This window comes from Colletotrichum costaricense (assembly GCF_030867565.1).
Source record: "Colletotrichum costaricense strain IMI 309622 chromosome Unknown Scaffold_8.1, whole genome shotgun sequence".
In the NCBI taxonomy this organism is placed as follows: domain Eukaryota; kingdom Fungi; phylum Ascomycota; class Sordariomycetes; order Glomerellales; family Glomerellaceae; genus Colletotrichum; species Colletotrichum costaricense.
This window is the reverse complement of record NW_026848237.1, coordinates 1,881,579-1,894,989: the sequence shown is the minus strand read 5'-3', so window position 1 is coordinate 1,894,989 and position 13,411 is coordinate 1,881,579. Positions and strand designations below refer to the sequence as shown.

The window sequence follows — 13,411 nt, the reverse complement described above, 5'->3', positions numbered from 1 at the left end:
CACTGGCAGGTACCTTGGTAGCCCCACTTCAGCTTGTTCCTGCCACATTGCCTCCGCCGGTAGGCCACAGCTCAAAGCCGCCGTTGTTTGTTAACTGTGCCGTGGCCATACCAAGCTACCTTCTCCGTCCTATCCTCTATTTAACGCAGCAACCCTCGCGGCACTCGCAAACCATCTGCTGGCAATCTAAGTATGAACTGAATGTACCGCTATTACTGGTCAAATACCCGCCACTGACCACATTTTACAGGATTCACGCCGAAGCCGCACCACCTGAATATCGACCGCAGCAGAGCATTTGAACAACGATGGACTACGAAGCTCTTAAGGAGCAATGGAGCGAGGTCGAGGACCGTGATGGAGTTCGCCTGAGTTGGAACGTGTTTCCTAGCTCTCGTATGGTCAGTTGTTCTTGGAAAAGTGTCTTTCTACGTCTTCTGACATGTGCTCATACAGGAAGCATCGCGCTTGGTCGTGCCGATTGGGGCCAACTACACTCCTCTCAAAGAAAAGCCCGACACACCACTCCTCCAATTCGAACCGGTGACTTGCAAGCAACCTTGTCGCTCCGTCCTCAATCCTTTCTGGTGAGTTAAGCGATTTGAGTCATTGGAATCTTCAAGCCTGACCTGGGCTAGCTCTGTGGACGTAAGAGCCCGTCTTTGGATTTGTCCGTTCTGCCTATCGCGGAACCCTCTTCCGCCCCATTACAAAGATATCACCGCCAATGCCATCCCCCCCGAACTTCATCCCTCCAACACTACGATCGAGTATCGGCTCTCGCGGCCGGCGCCAAGCCCTCCCATCTTCCTCTATGTTGTCGACACCTGCCAAGAGGATGATAGCCTGGCTGCGCTCAAGGAGTCATTGGTCATGAGCCTGAGCCTGCTACCCGAAAATGCACTCGTTGGCTTAATCACATATGGCACGATGGTAGGTGGCGTATTCATTGGGAACCCCATGACCCTCCTTGCTGACCACTTCTCAAGGCACAAGTTCACGAAATCGGCTACACTGAATGCGCGAAATCCTATGTGTTCCGCGGGAGCAAAGACTACTCCGCGAAGCAGGTGCAGGAGATGCTCGGCTTGCTCTCCCCAGCAATGCGACCCGGCATGCCCCAGCAGCAGCCTGGAAGGCCTATGCCCGCAGGCCCTGCGTCGAGATTTCTGCTACCCGTTCAGCAGGCCGAGTTTCAGCTGACGAAAGCTTTGGAGCAGCTTCAGAAAGACCCATGGCCCGTAGCCAACGACCGCAGGAGTCTGCGCTGCTCCGGCGTTGCTCTCAGTGTCGCAGTAGGACTCCTTGAGTCTTCATTCCAACACGCCGGTGGCCGCATCATGCTCTTCGCTGGTGGACCGGCGACAGAGGGACCCGGCATGGTAGTTGGCCCGGAACTGAGAGAGCCCATCCGATCGCACCACGACATTGACCGTGACAACATCAAGTACTACAAGAAGGCACTCAAGGTCGGTACTTAGATGAGGTTTCCTCTGTATAGGAAAAGCTGACGCTAGCCCCTAGTTCTATGACATCCTGGCCAAGAGGACCGCTCATAATGGCCACATCATTGACATATTCGCGGGTTGTCTTGATCAAGTCGGTCTCTTAGAGATGAAGGGCCTCTGCAATTCCACCGGTGGCCACATGATTTTGACCGACAGTTTTACTTCCTCTATGTTCAGGCAGTCGTTCATTCGCGTGTTCGAAAAGGATGGTGACGACAACTTGCTCATGGGCTTCAATGCTACGCTCGAAGTACTCACCACTAAAGAGTTAAAGGTTACTGGACTGATAGGCCACGCCATTTCTCTTAACAAGAAATCGACATCAGTTGGAGAGACGGAATGTGGCATAGGCAACACATGCTCATGGAAGATGTGCGGCATCGACCCCAACGCAAGTTACGGCGTATACTTTGAGATTGCAAGTCAGGGAGGCCCTACGCAGCATCAGCAAACGCCACAGAAGGGCATGATCCAATTCCTCACCTACTACCAACACTCGTCCGGTCAATTCCATCTGAGGGTTACGACAATTGCCAGAAACCTCAGTGGACCAGCTGGCGATCCGGCTATTGCACAATCGTTCGACCAGGAAGCTGCTGCTGTCCTGATGTCTCGCATTGCAGTGTTCAAGGCCGAAGTTGATGACGGTCCGGATGTCTTGCGCTGGGTTGACAGGATGCTTATCAGACTCTGCTCCCGCTTTGCAGACTACCGGAAAGATGATCCATCTTCCTTCCGGCTCGAGAAGAACTTTACATTGTACCCGCAGTTCATGTTCCATCTCCGGAGGAGTCAATTCCTACAGGTCTTCAACAACTCCCCCGACGAGACGGCCTTCTATCGCCATGTCCTTAACCACGAGGACGTAAGCAACTCGCTCATCATGATACAGCCCACGTTAGACTCGTACACGTTTGATCAGGAGGGTGGCCAACCTGTGTTGCTGGACTCGACTTCTATTCAACCCACCCATATCCTTCTTCTCGATACCTTCTTCCACATTCTCATTTTCCACGGGGAGACGGTCGCCGAGTGGCGCAAGGCGGGATATCAGGACCAAGAGGGCTATGAAAACTTTGCATCTCTGCTCGAGCAGCCCAAGGAAGACGCAAGAGTAAGCTCTCTCCCTCCGTCAGGCTCCCAGTATGTCAGCTAACATTATGTAGGATCTCATCACCGATAGATTCCCACTTCCTCGATTCATTGTTTGTGATGCTGGAGGTTCTCAAGCCAGATTCCTTCTGTCGAAGCTCAACCCGTCGACCACCCACACTACCGGAGCTTATGGCGGTGTGGGTGCGCAAAACGCCCAGACTATCTTCACTGATGATGTGTCTCTGCAAACCTTCATGGACCATCTCATGAAGTGAGGAATTACTCAATATTTATCCTATCCTATTGGACTTGCTAACTCTGGGTATTAGGCTGGCCGTAAGTGGCACAAACTAAATCAGTTGCGTATCGTCATGGGCTGAAGGAGGATATCGGTGCCAGCAAAGACGGGGTGGTCGTCTTCGTCGTACCAAGAGACGACAAATCCACAAGATGGGGGATGTAGAGCACAATCGCAACTCGGAGTCTGGAGGTCTCTAGCATATAAGGCTTCAGACTTTGCCGTAGTTATGAAGACAAATGCCAATGAACACTGAAGAATTCCGTGTAAGATTTCACTTACGCGGCCAATGCGGCCAATGCACCTTGCGGTCCGTGAAATTTATCACATTGAATCATGAGAGCAAGGCAAATGAGACAATAAGTTGAACGATGTTGAGACTCTACCCGAGCCAAGGTATTTCAGGAGACCTATGTACCCGACGCAACTTTGTTTGACCTGGTACATGTGAATCGTGACAGAGTGGGGATGTATGGTAGCTGAAGAACCCCGCCCCCACCAAGACGATTGATTCCCTACTAAGGTAGGTACGGAGTGGGAGCGTACCTAGGTAGGGAGGCAAGGTAATCCACGGAGTACATCAGGTGGGCACCTGTACCCGTACCCAAATACTTCTAGGGCAGTACCGCAATCGCTGAGGCGCACTCCGCATGGACTTCGCCAAAGTTGCGTTTCCGACGTGTGGCTAGAGTTAAGGTAGTCGTGGGCAGGTAGCGAATGTGGCTTAGTCCATCCGTAGCGAGAGCTGATAAGAAGATCAGATAGGTACCTACCTAGGCAGGTAATATTATCAATCAAGGGCACTTTGGGTAGGTGCGAACAAACCACGTGATAGTTGCGGCTTTCTTTGGCGAAAAGACCCTCCGTGGATAGTGGAGTGCGAAAAAGGTTATTGGCCAGGCTTTTGTGCACCGATTTTCTCCGCTCAGCCACATGAATTGTGGCGTAGTATCTTAGTCTTTTTTGCCTAGGGCTGCGAGAAGGCGCACAGAACTAATCAACATTTTCCCCCGTCCAACTCGACCTCAACTCCATCTTTCGACACCAACTTTCCCATCAGACCCAGATCCGAGAGCAGACACGATGCGTGAGTGACCCTCTCGACTGCCATGAGGCCGAACAAGCGACGACAAGAAAACTAATAGTATACCACAGCTCCCAAATTCGATCCCAACGAAGTCAAGGTCATGTACGTCGCACCTTCCCTATAACTATGAATATTTGCGGCGATGAGGAAGGAGGTTTTTTTAATATTTTTCTAACACATTTCGCGAATACAGCCACCTCCTGGCCACCGGAGGTGAGGTTGGTGCCTCCTCTGCCTTGGCCCCCAAGATCGGTCCTCTCGGTCTGTCTCCCAAGAAAGTTGGTGAAGATATCGCGAAGGCCACTGGCGACTGGGTATGACAATTCCTCCACCCTTAACTTTTAACACCCCCGCAAGCGAGCTAGAACAGGACTGACATGATTGGAATTATAGAAGGGCCTCCGCGTGACGGTTAAGCTCACCATCCAGAACCGTCAAGCCGCTGTCTCCGTTGTCCCTACTGCCTCTTCCCTCATTATCCGCGCCCTCAAGGAGCCCCCTCGCGACCGCAAGAAGGAGAAGAACATCAAGCACAACAAGTCTGTTCCCCTGGAGGAGATCATTGAGATTGCGAGAACCATGCGCCACAAGTCTTTCTCCAAGACATTGGAGGGAGGTGTTAAGGAGATTCTTGGAACGGCAAACAGTGTTGGATGCCAGGTTGACGGCAAGAGCCCCAAGGCCATCACCGATGCCATCGACGCTGGTGAGATTGACAGTAAGTGCCAAACATCCGACCATTTACGTTCCAAACTTGGAGAATGATCACAGTCATATGTTGGAGTAGCTGGCTAACAAGATGAACAGTCCCCGAGGAATAAAGGAGGTCAATAGCTGGACGGACACTCTCGCATGACTTCTGGAGTTTAGGAATGGTTCTGCATTAAGGGAACTACCCAAAAGGGAGAACCTTGGGCAAAGAAAAAAAGAATTGCCAAATGACCAAATGACAAAGTTTCCAAAGATGGTTGTTGCTATTTTGCTCGCCGCGAATTACCACATTGCGCTGTGATGTCAGGGACTGCGAATTGGTGTGGGCATTTCTGCTCAGAGTTCCGGATGTGCCATGGCATATCTAGTTTCTGGTCTCAAGACAGGTTGGAGCCTCTCAGCAGCAGGGTCATGTCCATAACAATGTATTGCACTCCGCACGCCGACTGGCATGGTCAACAATGATGTAATTGCAGCATTTGGGAATGGTTCGGGAGAGTACGCGACCTCGAAGAACCGGTCACATGTGTGGTCTGACACCTGTAAGGTAGATACAAATGACGTTCGGTGGCTTGCAGGCTTCGGTGGTGGACCTGAATGTCTGTGTGCTTAGTTGTGTCCTGTGACTATATCCTAAATACGTGACCTGATGCTTAAACGATTCAGACTGTGCAATTAGGTCATTAAATCATGGATGAGGGGACCTTTGGTTCTTGCGCAAGATGCGTAGAGGAAGTTGAGTGAGGAAGGAGGATTATTTTATCCGGTATTGTGAATTTGTTACGTATGGTTGGTAAAATTAGCATTGTCTTGGGCAGTGCGGCGAAACCAACGTGTTTGGCACTAATGCATGGATCCAGGCTTGTCACCTCACCGGCCGGCGTTTAAGATTGATAAAAGGTCGGGTTGCTTCCGTTGTTGGATTTACTAGGTGTTGTTGCCCGCCGTTTCTCATTACTTTACGTCCAACAGATAATGAGTATTTTGTCCGCGGCTGACGGCACCCGTATGAGAAGGCATATCTTGCTCATTTGTTCGAGGAATTTCACTCCCACCGCGCCCTCGGCCAAGAGCATTTTCAAGTCGGGGGAGGGCCTGGTGTCACCTTGTTAACTTCTCTGCTTTAGCAACCCTCCCCAAGCGGCCGCGCGCTTTACTGCCAAGTTTTGTTACGGCATTCCCGTTTTGTGCTTTAACAGGTAATTGCGAAACATACTTTTGTATCCGCACCTGTACCGTGAGGTGTATAATCGCCTTTCTCGACTACGGCTGGGGATTACAATACCGCCGTCCCCCGAGACATTTACCATCCCCTCCATCTTTGCATCCCGTTGTTCCAAATCCCTATGAGATGCTGCCAGCCGCTGCCTGCTGTCTTGTATCCGTATCTCCTTCCTTGCTCACCTCGTCTGACCGCTTTTGAGAAGTACGGAGCACGCCCCAGTTGTGACCCTCCACCCCGCCCGCCCCGTCACCTACCATGCGTCAAGCCTCAAGGTACCTTTCCTCACCTCATCACACCCACCCCAGTCACGACATCCGACTTTGAGCAGCCAAACCCCCAATACTAGGCACCCCATGCCCATGGTCTGCGCATACACAATACTTTGCAGATTAGTGTCTAGTACTCGTACGGGGATAGTGCGCTGACCTTTCCCTGACGCTGTAAGGTATGCTCTGCTCTCGGATACGTACCTCCGCGTCAGGCTGGAGGCCATAAGCTGGGAGGGATACTGGAGACTTCTTGACAGATCCTCGAGACGAATCGATTAAATCTAGGCCACAGGGCAGCCTTCAGCTTAACTCGCTATATCGGGCTGATACCCATTCCAATAGCCTGGCCTCCAACTTCTGACTTCTTATCACACTGCTGTGACTGCTGTGACTGCCTGAGTGGTCCGCCTGGATGATCGCCATACCTATTTGACCTGCGCTTCTTTCTTCTCCCAACGGCTGCCGTGCTACGGCTACCACTACCACCACCACCACCACCACCACCCAACTGGGGCTAAACCGGGCTGAATCGCATTGCATCTTCCTACCACAACCAAACCTGTAGCCACGGCCACGGCTGCAAGCTATAGCTGTCATTCCTGCTCCCGTCGCGGCTACCGCCACAGTTATCGTTATTGCTACTACTATTGCTGCCGCTGCAGACCTCGCAATAGTCGCATTGTATCTCGCTCCACGTTGCTTTCGTATTCTTCTCGCCAATAGAGGATCACTCGATCGACCGCTTCAACCCCTCCTCCTGCGATCTTTGTCGCTGAACTTGCCGGTCAGGCCGAACGTCTCTAACGTTACCATTCCTCTATTAGGCCCCCCAGCCTCGCATTGCCCCGACCGACGAACCCGGCGCTAACTTTACGACGTAACGACGAACCTCTGTCGGAGGGGGAAAAACGATACTTTCTCGACATTGCCCTCCGTCGCGCTTCATCGAACTTGAACCACAAGAGAGCCAGGTCCCTAGGCTTGGAAAGGCCGCAGGGCAGGTGGCATTGCTATCGGGCATTGGCACAGCCGTTCGCTCGAGGCGTCCCGGAGGCCATGCCCGTCAGCCGGCCTGTCAGCCATGCTTTAGCCAGCAGGCAATGACAACTGGTTCCCGGATCGATATATCCAGCCTGGAACTCGCAGCACTCTCCTTCGTGCTGAGCTCGCTCGTTCCGTGCTCCGCTCCATGATACCCAGAAGCGCCTCGTCGTCTTCATCACATAACCCATGTTGCCTCTAGTTCAGATGCACCATACGGTGCCACAGGCGCCAAACTTCGATCCCCTCCCGCCCTTCCAGCAGCCACAACAACAGCAGCACCACCTCCAGCACCGCCAGCCAGAAGACTACCCACCGCAACAACATAACTACCATCTGCTTCCTCACTTCAGCACGTATACGTTCAATCAGAACTTACGCTGCCCGCCAGCCGGCTCGGCGAATGCTCTTTTCCCTGACGGCAAGACGCCACGATCCTTTCCAATTCGGACTTCTTCACACCCAAATCAACCGATACAGCGCCGCACGACGGCCGCAGGCCAGTCGCATTTTCTTGACGGACCGGAACATCAGTTGCGACGTAAAACGCCGAATGGCACTATTGAAGCTGGCTACGATGGTTCTCAATACGCCTCGAGGCCTCCGCCCCTGAAGCAGATGGCGCTCCCGGCGGTTCAAATGGCGTATAATACGAACCGCCCTCATCAGACCACCGACCAGATCCGCAATTCTTTACCTGTCCGTGATCAGGCAGGCGGTAGTTTGAACATAACGCCTCCATCATATCAACTATGGCCACTTGCACAGGACTTGACCCACCAGTCGATGCACTCTACCGTCTCTCTGGCCTCTTCGCAATACGGGTTCAACACTCCGGACACGGCTGCGCTGTTTGGCTCTACTCCTCAGCTTCATTCGCGGCCTTCGCTGTTCAATACCAACTCATACTTCCCCGGGACCCTCCCTTCTGGGAACACCGGAGCCAGTATCCCGGGACTACTACATGTAGCCAACTCGTGGTTTCCGACGCATCAGCAAGAGCAGAGTTATGTCGGCCCGCCGATGCACCATACCCCGTCTCCGTCACCATCGATTTACGACCATCGTTACTCCAAGGTGCAGAATCAGATTATAGGACCGTCTGCCCACTTCACTCCACAGGATCCTTACGCTCACCTCTCAGCATACGGGTCTGGCTTTTTGCAACCTGCGCAAACTCATTTAGAGGCTCTTACGCTAGAACCGCACCAAGCTATCAGCACTGTTGATTCTATGAACAAGACACATTCTTCCGCATTCAGAGAAAAGGCGCTGGCTCAAGCGCACCGAAGTTATGTCGACTTACTCGCACTCTTGCATCACGGGCGCAAAACTCAGCAGTTGAGGCCTGGCTCAGCTCTGAGCACTACCTCGAGAATGGTGGTATATCCCAAGCCACCTAAACAGCCCATCGTCACCTTGGCCCCGGACCTCTTTTTCCCGGGAGATGCCGCTATGATGGCCAACGCAAGCCACAGAAACAACCAAGACAGCATGCTATTCGGTCCCTTGGGAGTCAAATCGCCACTCACAACGCAGCATGCTGGCTGGGACGGGGTTACGGATTTCCGGCATGGCAATTTCCCGGTCACGAACTCCAGCGGATCTTCGTATCCGAATCAGATCTCGAGAGGCTCACCTCTTGCGAATGCCAAAAGTTCCCTAGAGCTTCTCACCCGTCTATGTGAGCATTCCGAGTGGAAATGGATCGATGGTGTTCTACTGGGAGGCTGCTTGCACTACGGCCTGGAACACTTCGAGCAAGCCTTAGAATGGTTTACCCGAATCACTTCACTAGAGCCGAAGTCAGTCTTCATCCCACCATCTTTGTCTTGCGTCTAGCTTTCATTGTTATGGGATTACGAACTTACCCTTACTAACTCTTCATATAGTCATGTTGAAGCAGTGTCGAATCAGGCGGCGACTTTGTACTGCCTGAACAGACAAGATGAGGCGGAGAAATGCTGGTTGAAGGCGATCAAAACTCGACCGCAATACCTTGAAGCCGTAGAACATTTGGTCGGTCTGCTGTATAAAAAGAAAAGCGTCGCCGCGGTTGATGTCATCGATTTTGTTCAAAAGTCTCTCAGGCTACCAAAGGGATCAACAGGAGAGACTGGCTATGACACTACCGCCGCCCAAAGAGATGCCGCTTCCAGCTTGGCGGCTAGCCTTTTCGACGAAAGCCGAACCCAGCCTGGCTTTGGTTCGAGCGGTTATGCTATTCCAGGTACCGAAAATGGCCGCATCCTCGCATTAGTCCATGCCAAAGGGACAATGCTGTACAGTCTGAAGGATATCGCAGGGGCGTCTGAAGCCTTTGAGGAAGCTGTCTTGATCAGCGCAGGAAGAAGAACATCATCTGTTCAGACGTTGGTCCGACAGATCCAGCAGGTTCTGGCACCAAACGGCAGCAATCACCACGTCATCGACAAGGCGACGCCGTCTCGCCCCTTGTTACTGCCACCTGAACAGGCGAGGCGCACGGCAAAGCTGGTATTTTCTAACAACGGCGATCTCCCTGGACTACGTTTCGTGCCTGAAGGCGGCCCAAGGCGAGCGGCAATTCAAACTACTAGCAACTCGCTACTTTCTCTCGCCAAGATATTCCAGGATGCCATGTCCTCTAGCTCGCAGGCTGCGGGACTAGTGAGGAAGTCAGCCGGGGTTGGTGACATTCTGTCTCTTTACTATCTTTCATTGTCACTTCAAGAGAGCCCATCAACTGCAAACAATGTAGGCATTCTACTTGCCAGTGTACAGCAGCCTATGGCGGCGACGTCGAGTCGGACTTTGTCATCATTGCCCAGTATTCCTGGCATTACCCCTGGCAGTGGACTCGCTTTGGCTCTTGCGTACTACAACTACGGGCTTACACTGGATCCAAAGCACGTTCACCTGCACACCAATCTCGGCAGCCTTCTCAAGGACATTGGTCAGCTGGATCTTGCGATCCAGATGTATGAGCAGGCTGTCCAGTGCGATGGAAATTTTGATATCGCCCTAACAAATCTTGCAAATGCCGTCAAGGATCGAGGGCGTATCAGTGATGCGATAACATACTATAAAAGGGCTGTTCATTCCAATCCAGAATTTGCAGAAGCAGTATGCGGGTTGTCTACAGCCTTGAACTCGGTTTGCGACTGGAGAGGCAGGGGCGGCGCACTCCTACAGGGGGGCACGTATGATCGCTGGCATGTCGACAACGATGGCATGTTTTTCGATGCCAGGAAGGAAGACCAAGGATCCGGCCTCACGAAGAAGGTTATCGACATCGTGTCTCGCCAACTCGCTGACGCGTCAACTTGGGGCGTTGGCGTTCTACAGAATGCCGATATTGCAGCATTGATTGCACAGCTTTATTCGGCCGACGGGGAGTCGAATGACGCCCACACCGACTTCTCGACAAAGCTACTTAGCTGGTCCAAGAGCCCGTGGGAGGGATCGCGTCTGCTGAGGCTCGTTGAGCGTGGAGCACGGGCAGCGATGCGGCGATGGTATTGCGACAAGTTTGTTCAGGGTTCAATGAAGTCGACCTCGGAGTACATGCGCCCTCAACTGCCGTCTACCCTCGCTGTACCGTCCGCTCCAACAGTCCTCCCATTCCATACCTTCACCTGTCCCTTGACTGCGAAGGACATTCGCATGATATCACAACGCAACGCGTTCAGGATCTCCTGTTCTACACTTCGCTCCCCTTGGCTTCCAAAGACCGTCTACCCCCCGCCTGCGCCTCCATCGCCTCATCTGAATGTCGGCTATGTTTCTTCAGACTTCAATAATCATCCCTTGGCTCACCTGTAAGACGGCACGATTTGATTCAATATTACCTTGCCGCAGTTTATACTGACATCTTAATAGTATGCAATCCGTTTTCGGTTTTCACGATCCCACCCGCGTAAAAGCATTCTGCTATGCCACGACAGCAAGTGATAAATCTGTTCATCGGCTGCAGATTGAACGTGAAGCGCCTGTGTTCCGAGATGCCAGCACATGGACTTCGGACAAGCTAGTTGAGCAAATCGTTCAAGACAATATTCACATCCTTGTCAACCTGAATGGCTATACTAGAGGCGCCCGCAACGAAATTTTTGCGGCGAGACCTGTTCCGATCCAAATGTCCTTCATGGGCTTCGCCGGCAGCTTGGGTGCCGAGTGGTGTGACTATCTGCTTGCAGATGCCACAGCAATTCCGCCGGAGACACTACGCCCTTGGCGTGGTAACCTCTCTGTCACAGACATTTTTGAGGACAAAACTGAAGAAGGCGAGGGAGACTGGATCTACTCGGAGAACATCGTGTTCTGCAGAGACACTTTCTTTTGCTGTGACCATGCGCAGTCGAGCGACCCCGATGAACATAAGGTTTCATGGGAAGATGAGCAGCGCCGACGGTGGAGCATGCGGAAAGAGTTGTTTCCCAACCTGCCCGATGATACCGTTATCATGGGAAACTTCAATCAACTATACAAGGTTCGTCATATTCCGCGTATTCATGCATCAATACCGAGACCAGTAGCTAACTCCTTTTCAAGATCGACCCTACAACATTTCGGACGTGGCTACGCATCCTAGCACAGGCTCCCAAGGCCATCCTATGGCTCTTGCGATTCCCCGAACTGGGAGAAACAAATCTAAGGAGGACGGCGAAGGATTGGGCCGGGGAAGAAGTTGCTAGCCGAATCATCTTCACGGACGTGGCACCGAAGAACCAGCATATATCCCGAGCTCGCGTCTGCGATTTGTTCCTCGACACTCCCGAGTGTAACGCGCACACCACGGCCGCAGATGTATTGTGGTCTAGTACACCTCTTCTCACACTACCACGATACCCCTACAAGATGTGTTCGCGTATGGCGGCATCAATTTTGAAGGGCGCGCTGCCTAGAGGTCCCGTGGGTGTTGAGGCAGCAAAAGACCTCATCGCCGGCAGTGAAGAAGACTACGAGCTCTTTGCCATCAGACTAGCTAATGGCCTGTCCTATCGAGTCGGTCGTGGTGGCTATGGTGAAGGCAGGGGTCGGTTGGCAACCTTGCGCAAAACACTGTGGGACAGCAAATGGACCTGTGCGCTTTTCGATACCAGACGATGGGTGGTTGATCTAGAGAAGGCCTACGACGAGGCGTGGCGACGATGGGTGGCAGGAGAGGACGGAGACATCTACTTGTAGAGGCTCCAGCATTTCTTTCAGGGGCATGGCAACTTTGATTACGCATTCATGTGCTGGGACGAAGAGCTCGCGCCCAGTACTTATACTTGCCGAAATCATGTTCGTTTCGGGGCAATCTTTGACTTTTATTCTGGATGCACCACTAGGGACTTGCAGGCTGGCCAAGGTGCTGGCCAGGTTTAGACATCAGGGGCGGGAGTTTCAGGCGGAGGATATGCTATTGCTTGCATAGACACCAGTCCAGAGCAACACTGCTCGATGAACTGAGCATATCTTTCACTGCTTTGACGTTACTGAGGCAAGCTCAGTGTTGGTTGCGGGATGGAGCCGGCGTTTGGAGGAGGGTTTACCTTGGAGCAGGCTATGATGTACATAATAATACCCTGGGCCTCTTTCCTCGTCCACGTGAGATGTGAGGCCCCCGCGATCCATGTTTTGATTGGAATTCATTGCTTTTACATTACAAGCTCCAGCCGGCCATCAGACCATCCGAATCAAGGTCAAAACTTTGATGCTATTTTATCACCGACATCCTTATACCTACCTCCACGGGCTGCGTCTGCAGGGACTTAAAGCAACGTCCAATAGAGACGGCGACATGAGAAGGCCAGGCTGGTTTGGAATAACAGAGGTCAAGACTGGGATTCAGCATAGAGTCAGCGCCACTTATTCTTTCTCGGATCGGATATCAAGAGAATGTGGAAACATTCACCAAGCAGGTGTAGCCAACGCACCCATTGTGGACTTGTGGTAACATTTGTGCCATGAGAACACCGGTGGACAGGGAAGCTAAGTAGGCGGCAAGAACACCGTTGACTCGCTTCGTCAACCATGAGAATGCCCAGCGTTCCGTAAAGCAACCAATGGCAAGCCGAGGACGACAATGTTTCTCTCTCCATATACGAACTATGAGAGGCTTTAGAATGGAGATGGGGCGTCAGCATGGAACCAGTAATGACTCTCGACCTAGGCTTAACTGAAGTAGCTTCCCCATGAGCTGTGTGTGTG

At 52.4% G+C, this 13,411-nt stretch overlaps 3 protein-coding genes across 3 annotated transcripts; all 3 read left to right on the top strand.

Moving 5' to 3' along the window:
• Positions 1-308: 308 nt before the first annotated feature.
• CCOS01_08669 (Sec23/Sec24 trunk domain-containing protein) lies at positions 309-2,957 on the top strand (the record flags this gene model as incomplete). Its single annotated transcript, XM_060456830.1, has 7 exons — positions 309-401; positions 457-587; positions 639-933; positions 990-1,469; positions 1,525-2,622; positions 2,675-2,874; positions 2,933-2,957. 7 exons carry the CDS (start codon positions 309-311, stop codon positions 2,955-2,957), a joined length of 2,322 nt encoding a protein of 773 aa, XP_060313104.1.
• Positions 2,958-3,873: 916 nt separating this feature from the next.
• Positions 3,874-4,809, top strand: CCOS01_08668 (uncharacterized protein; the record flags this gene model as incomplete). Its single annotated transcript, XM_060456829.1, has 5 exons — positions 3,874-3,988; positions 4,057-4,090; positions 4,182-4,302; positions 4,382-4,706; positions 4,796-4,809. Coding segments are annotated over 5 exons (609 nt in total), but the record flags the coding sequence as incomplete, so codon positions are not given.
• A 2,614-nt stretch (positions 4,810-7,423) lies between these two features.
• On the top strand, positions 7,424-12,403 carry CCOS01_08667 (tetratricopeptide; the record flags this gene model as incomplete). Its single annotated transcript, XM_060456828.1, has 4 exons — positions 7,424-9,039; positions 9,127-11,034; positions 11,096-11,705; positions 11,768-12,403. The coding sequence occupies 4 exons, from the start codon at positions 7,424-7,426 to the stop codon at positions 12,401-12,403; spliced, it is 4,770 nt and encodes a 1,589-aa protein (XP_060313102.1).
• Positions 12,404-13,411: the final 1,008 nt, after the last annotated feature.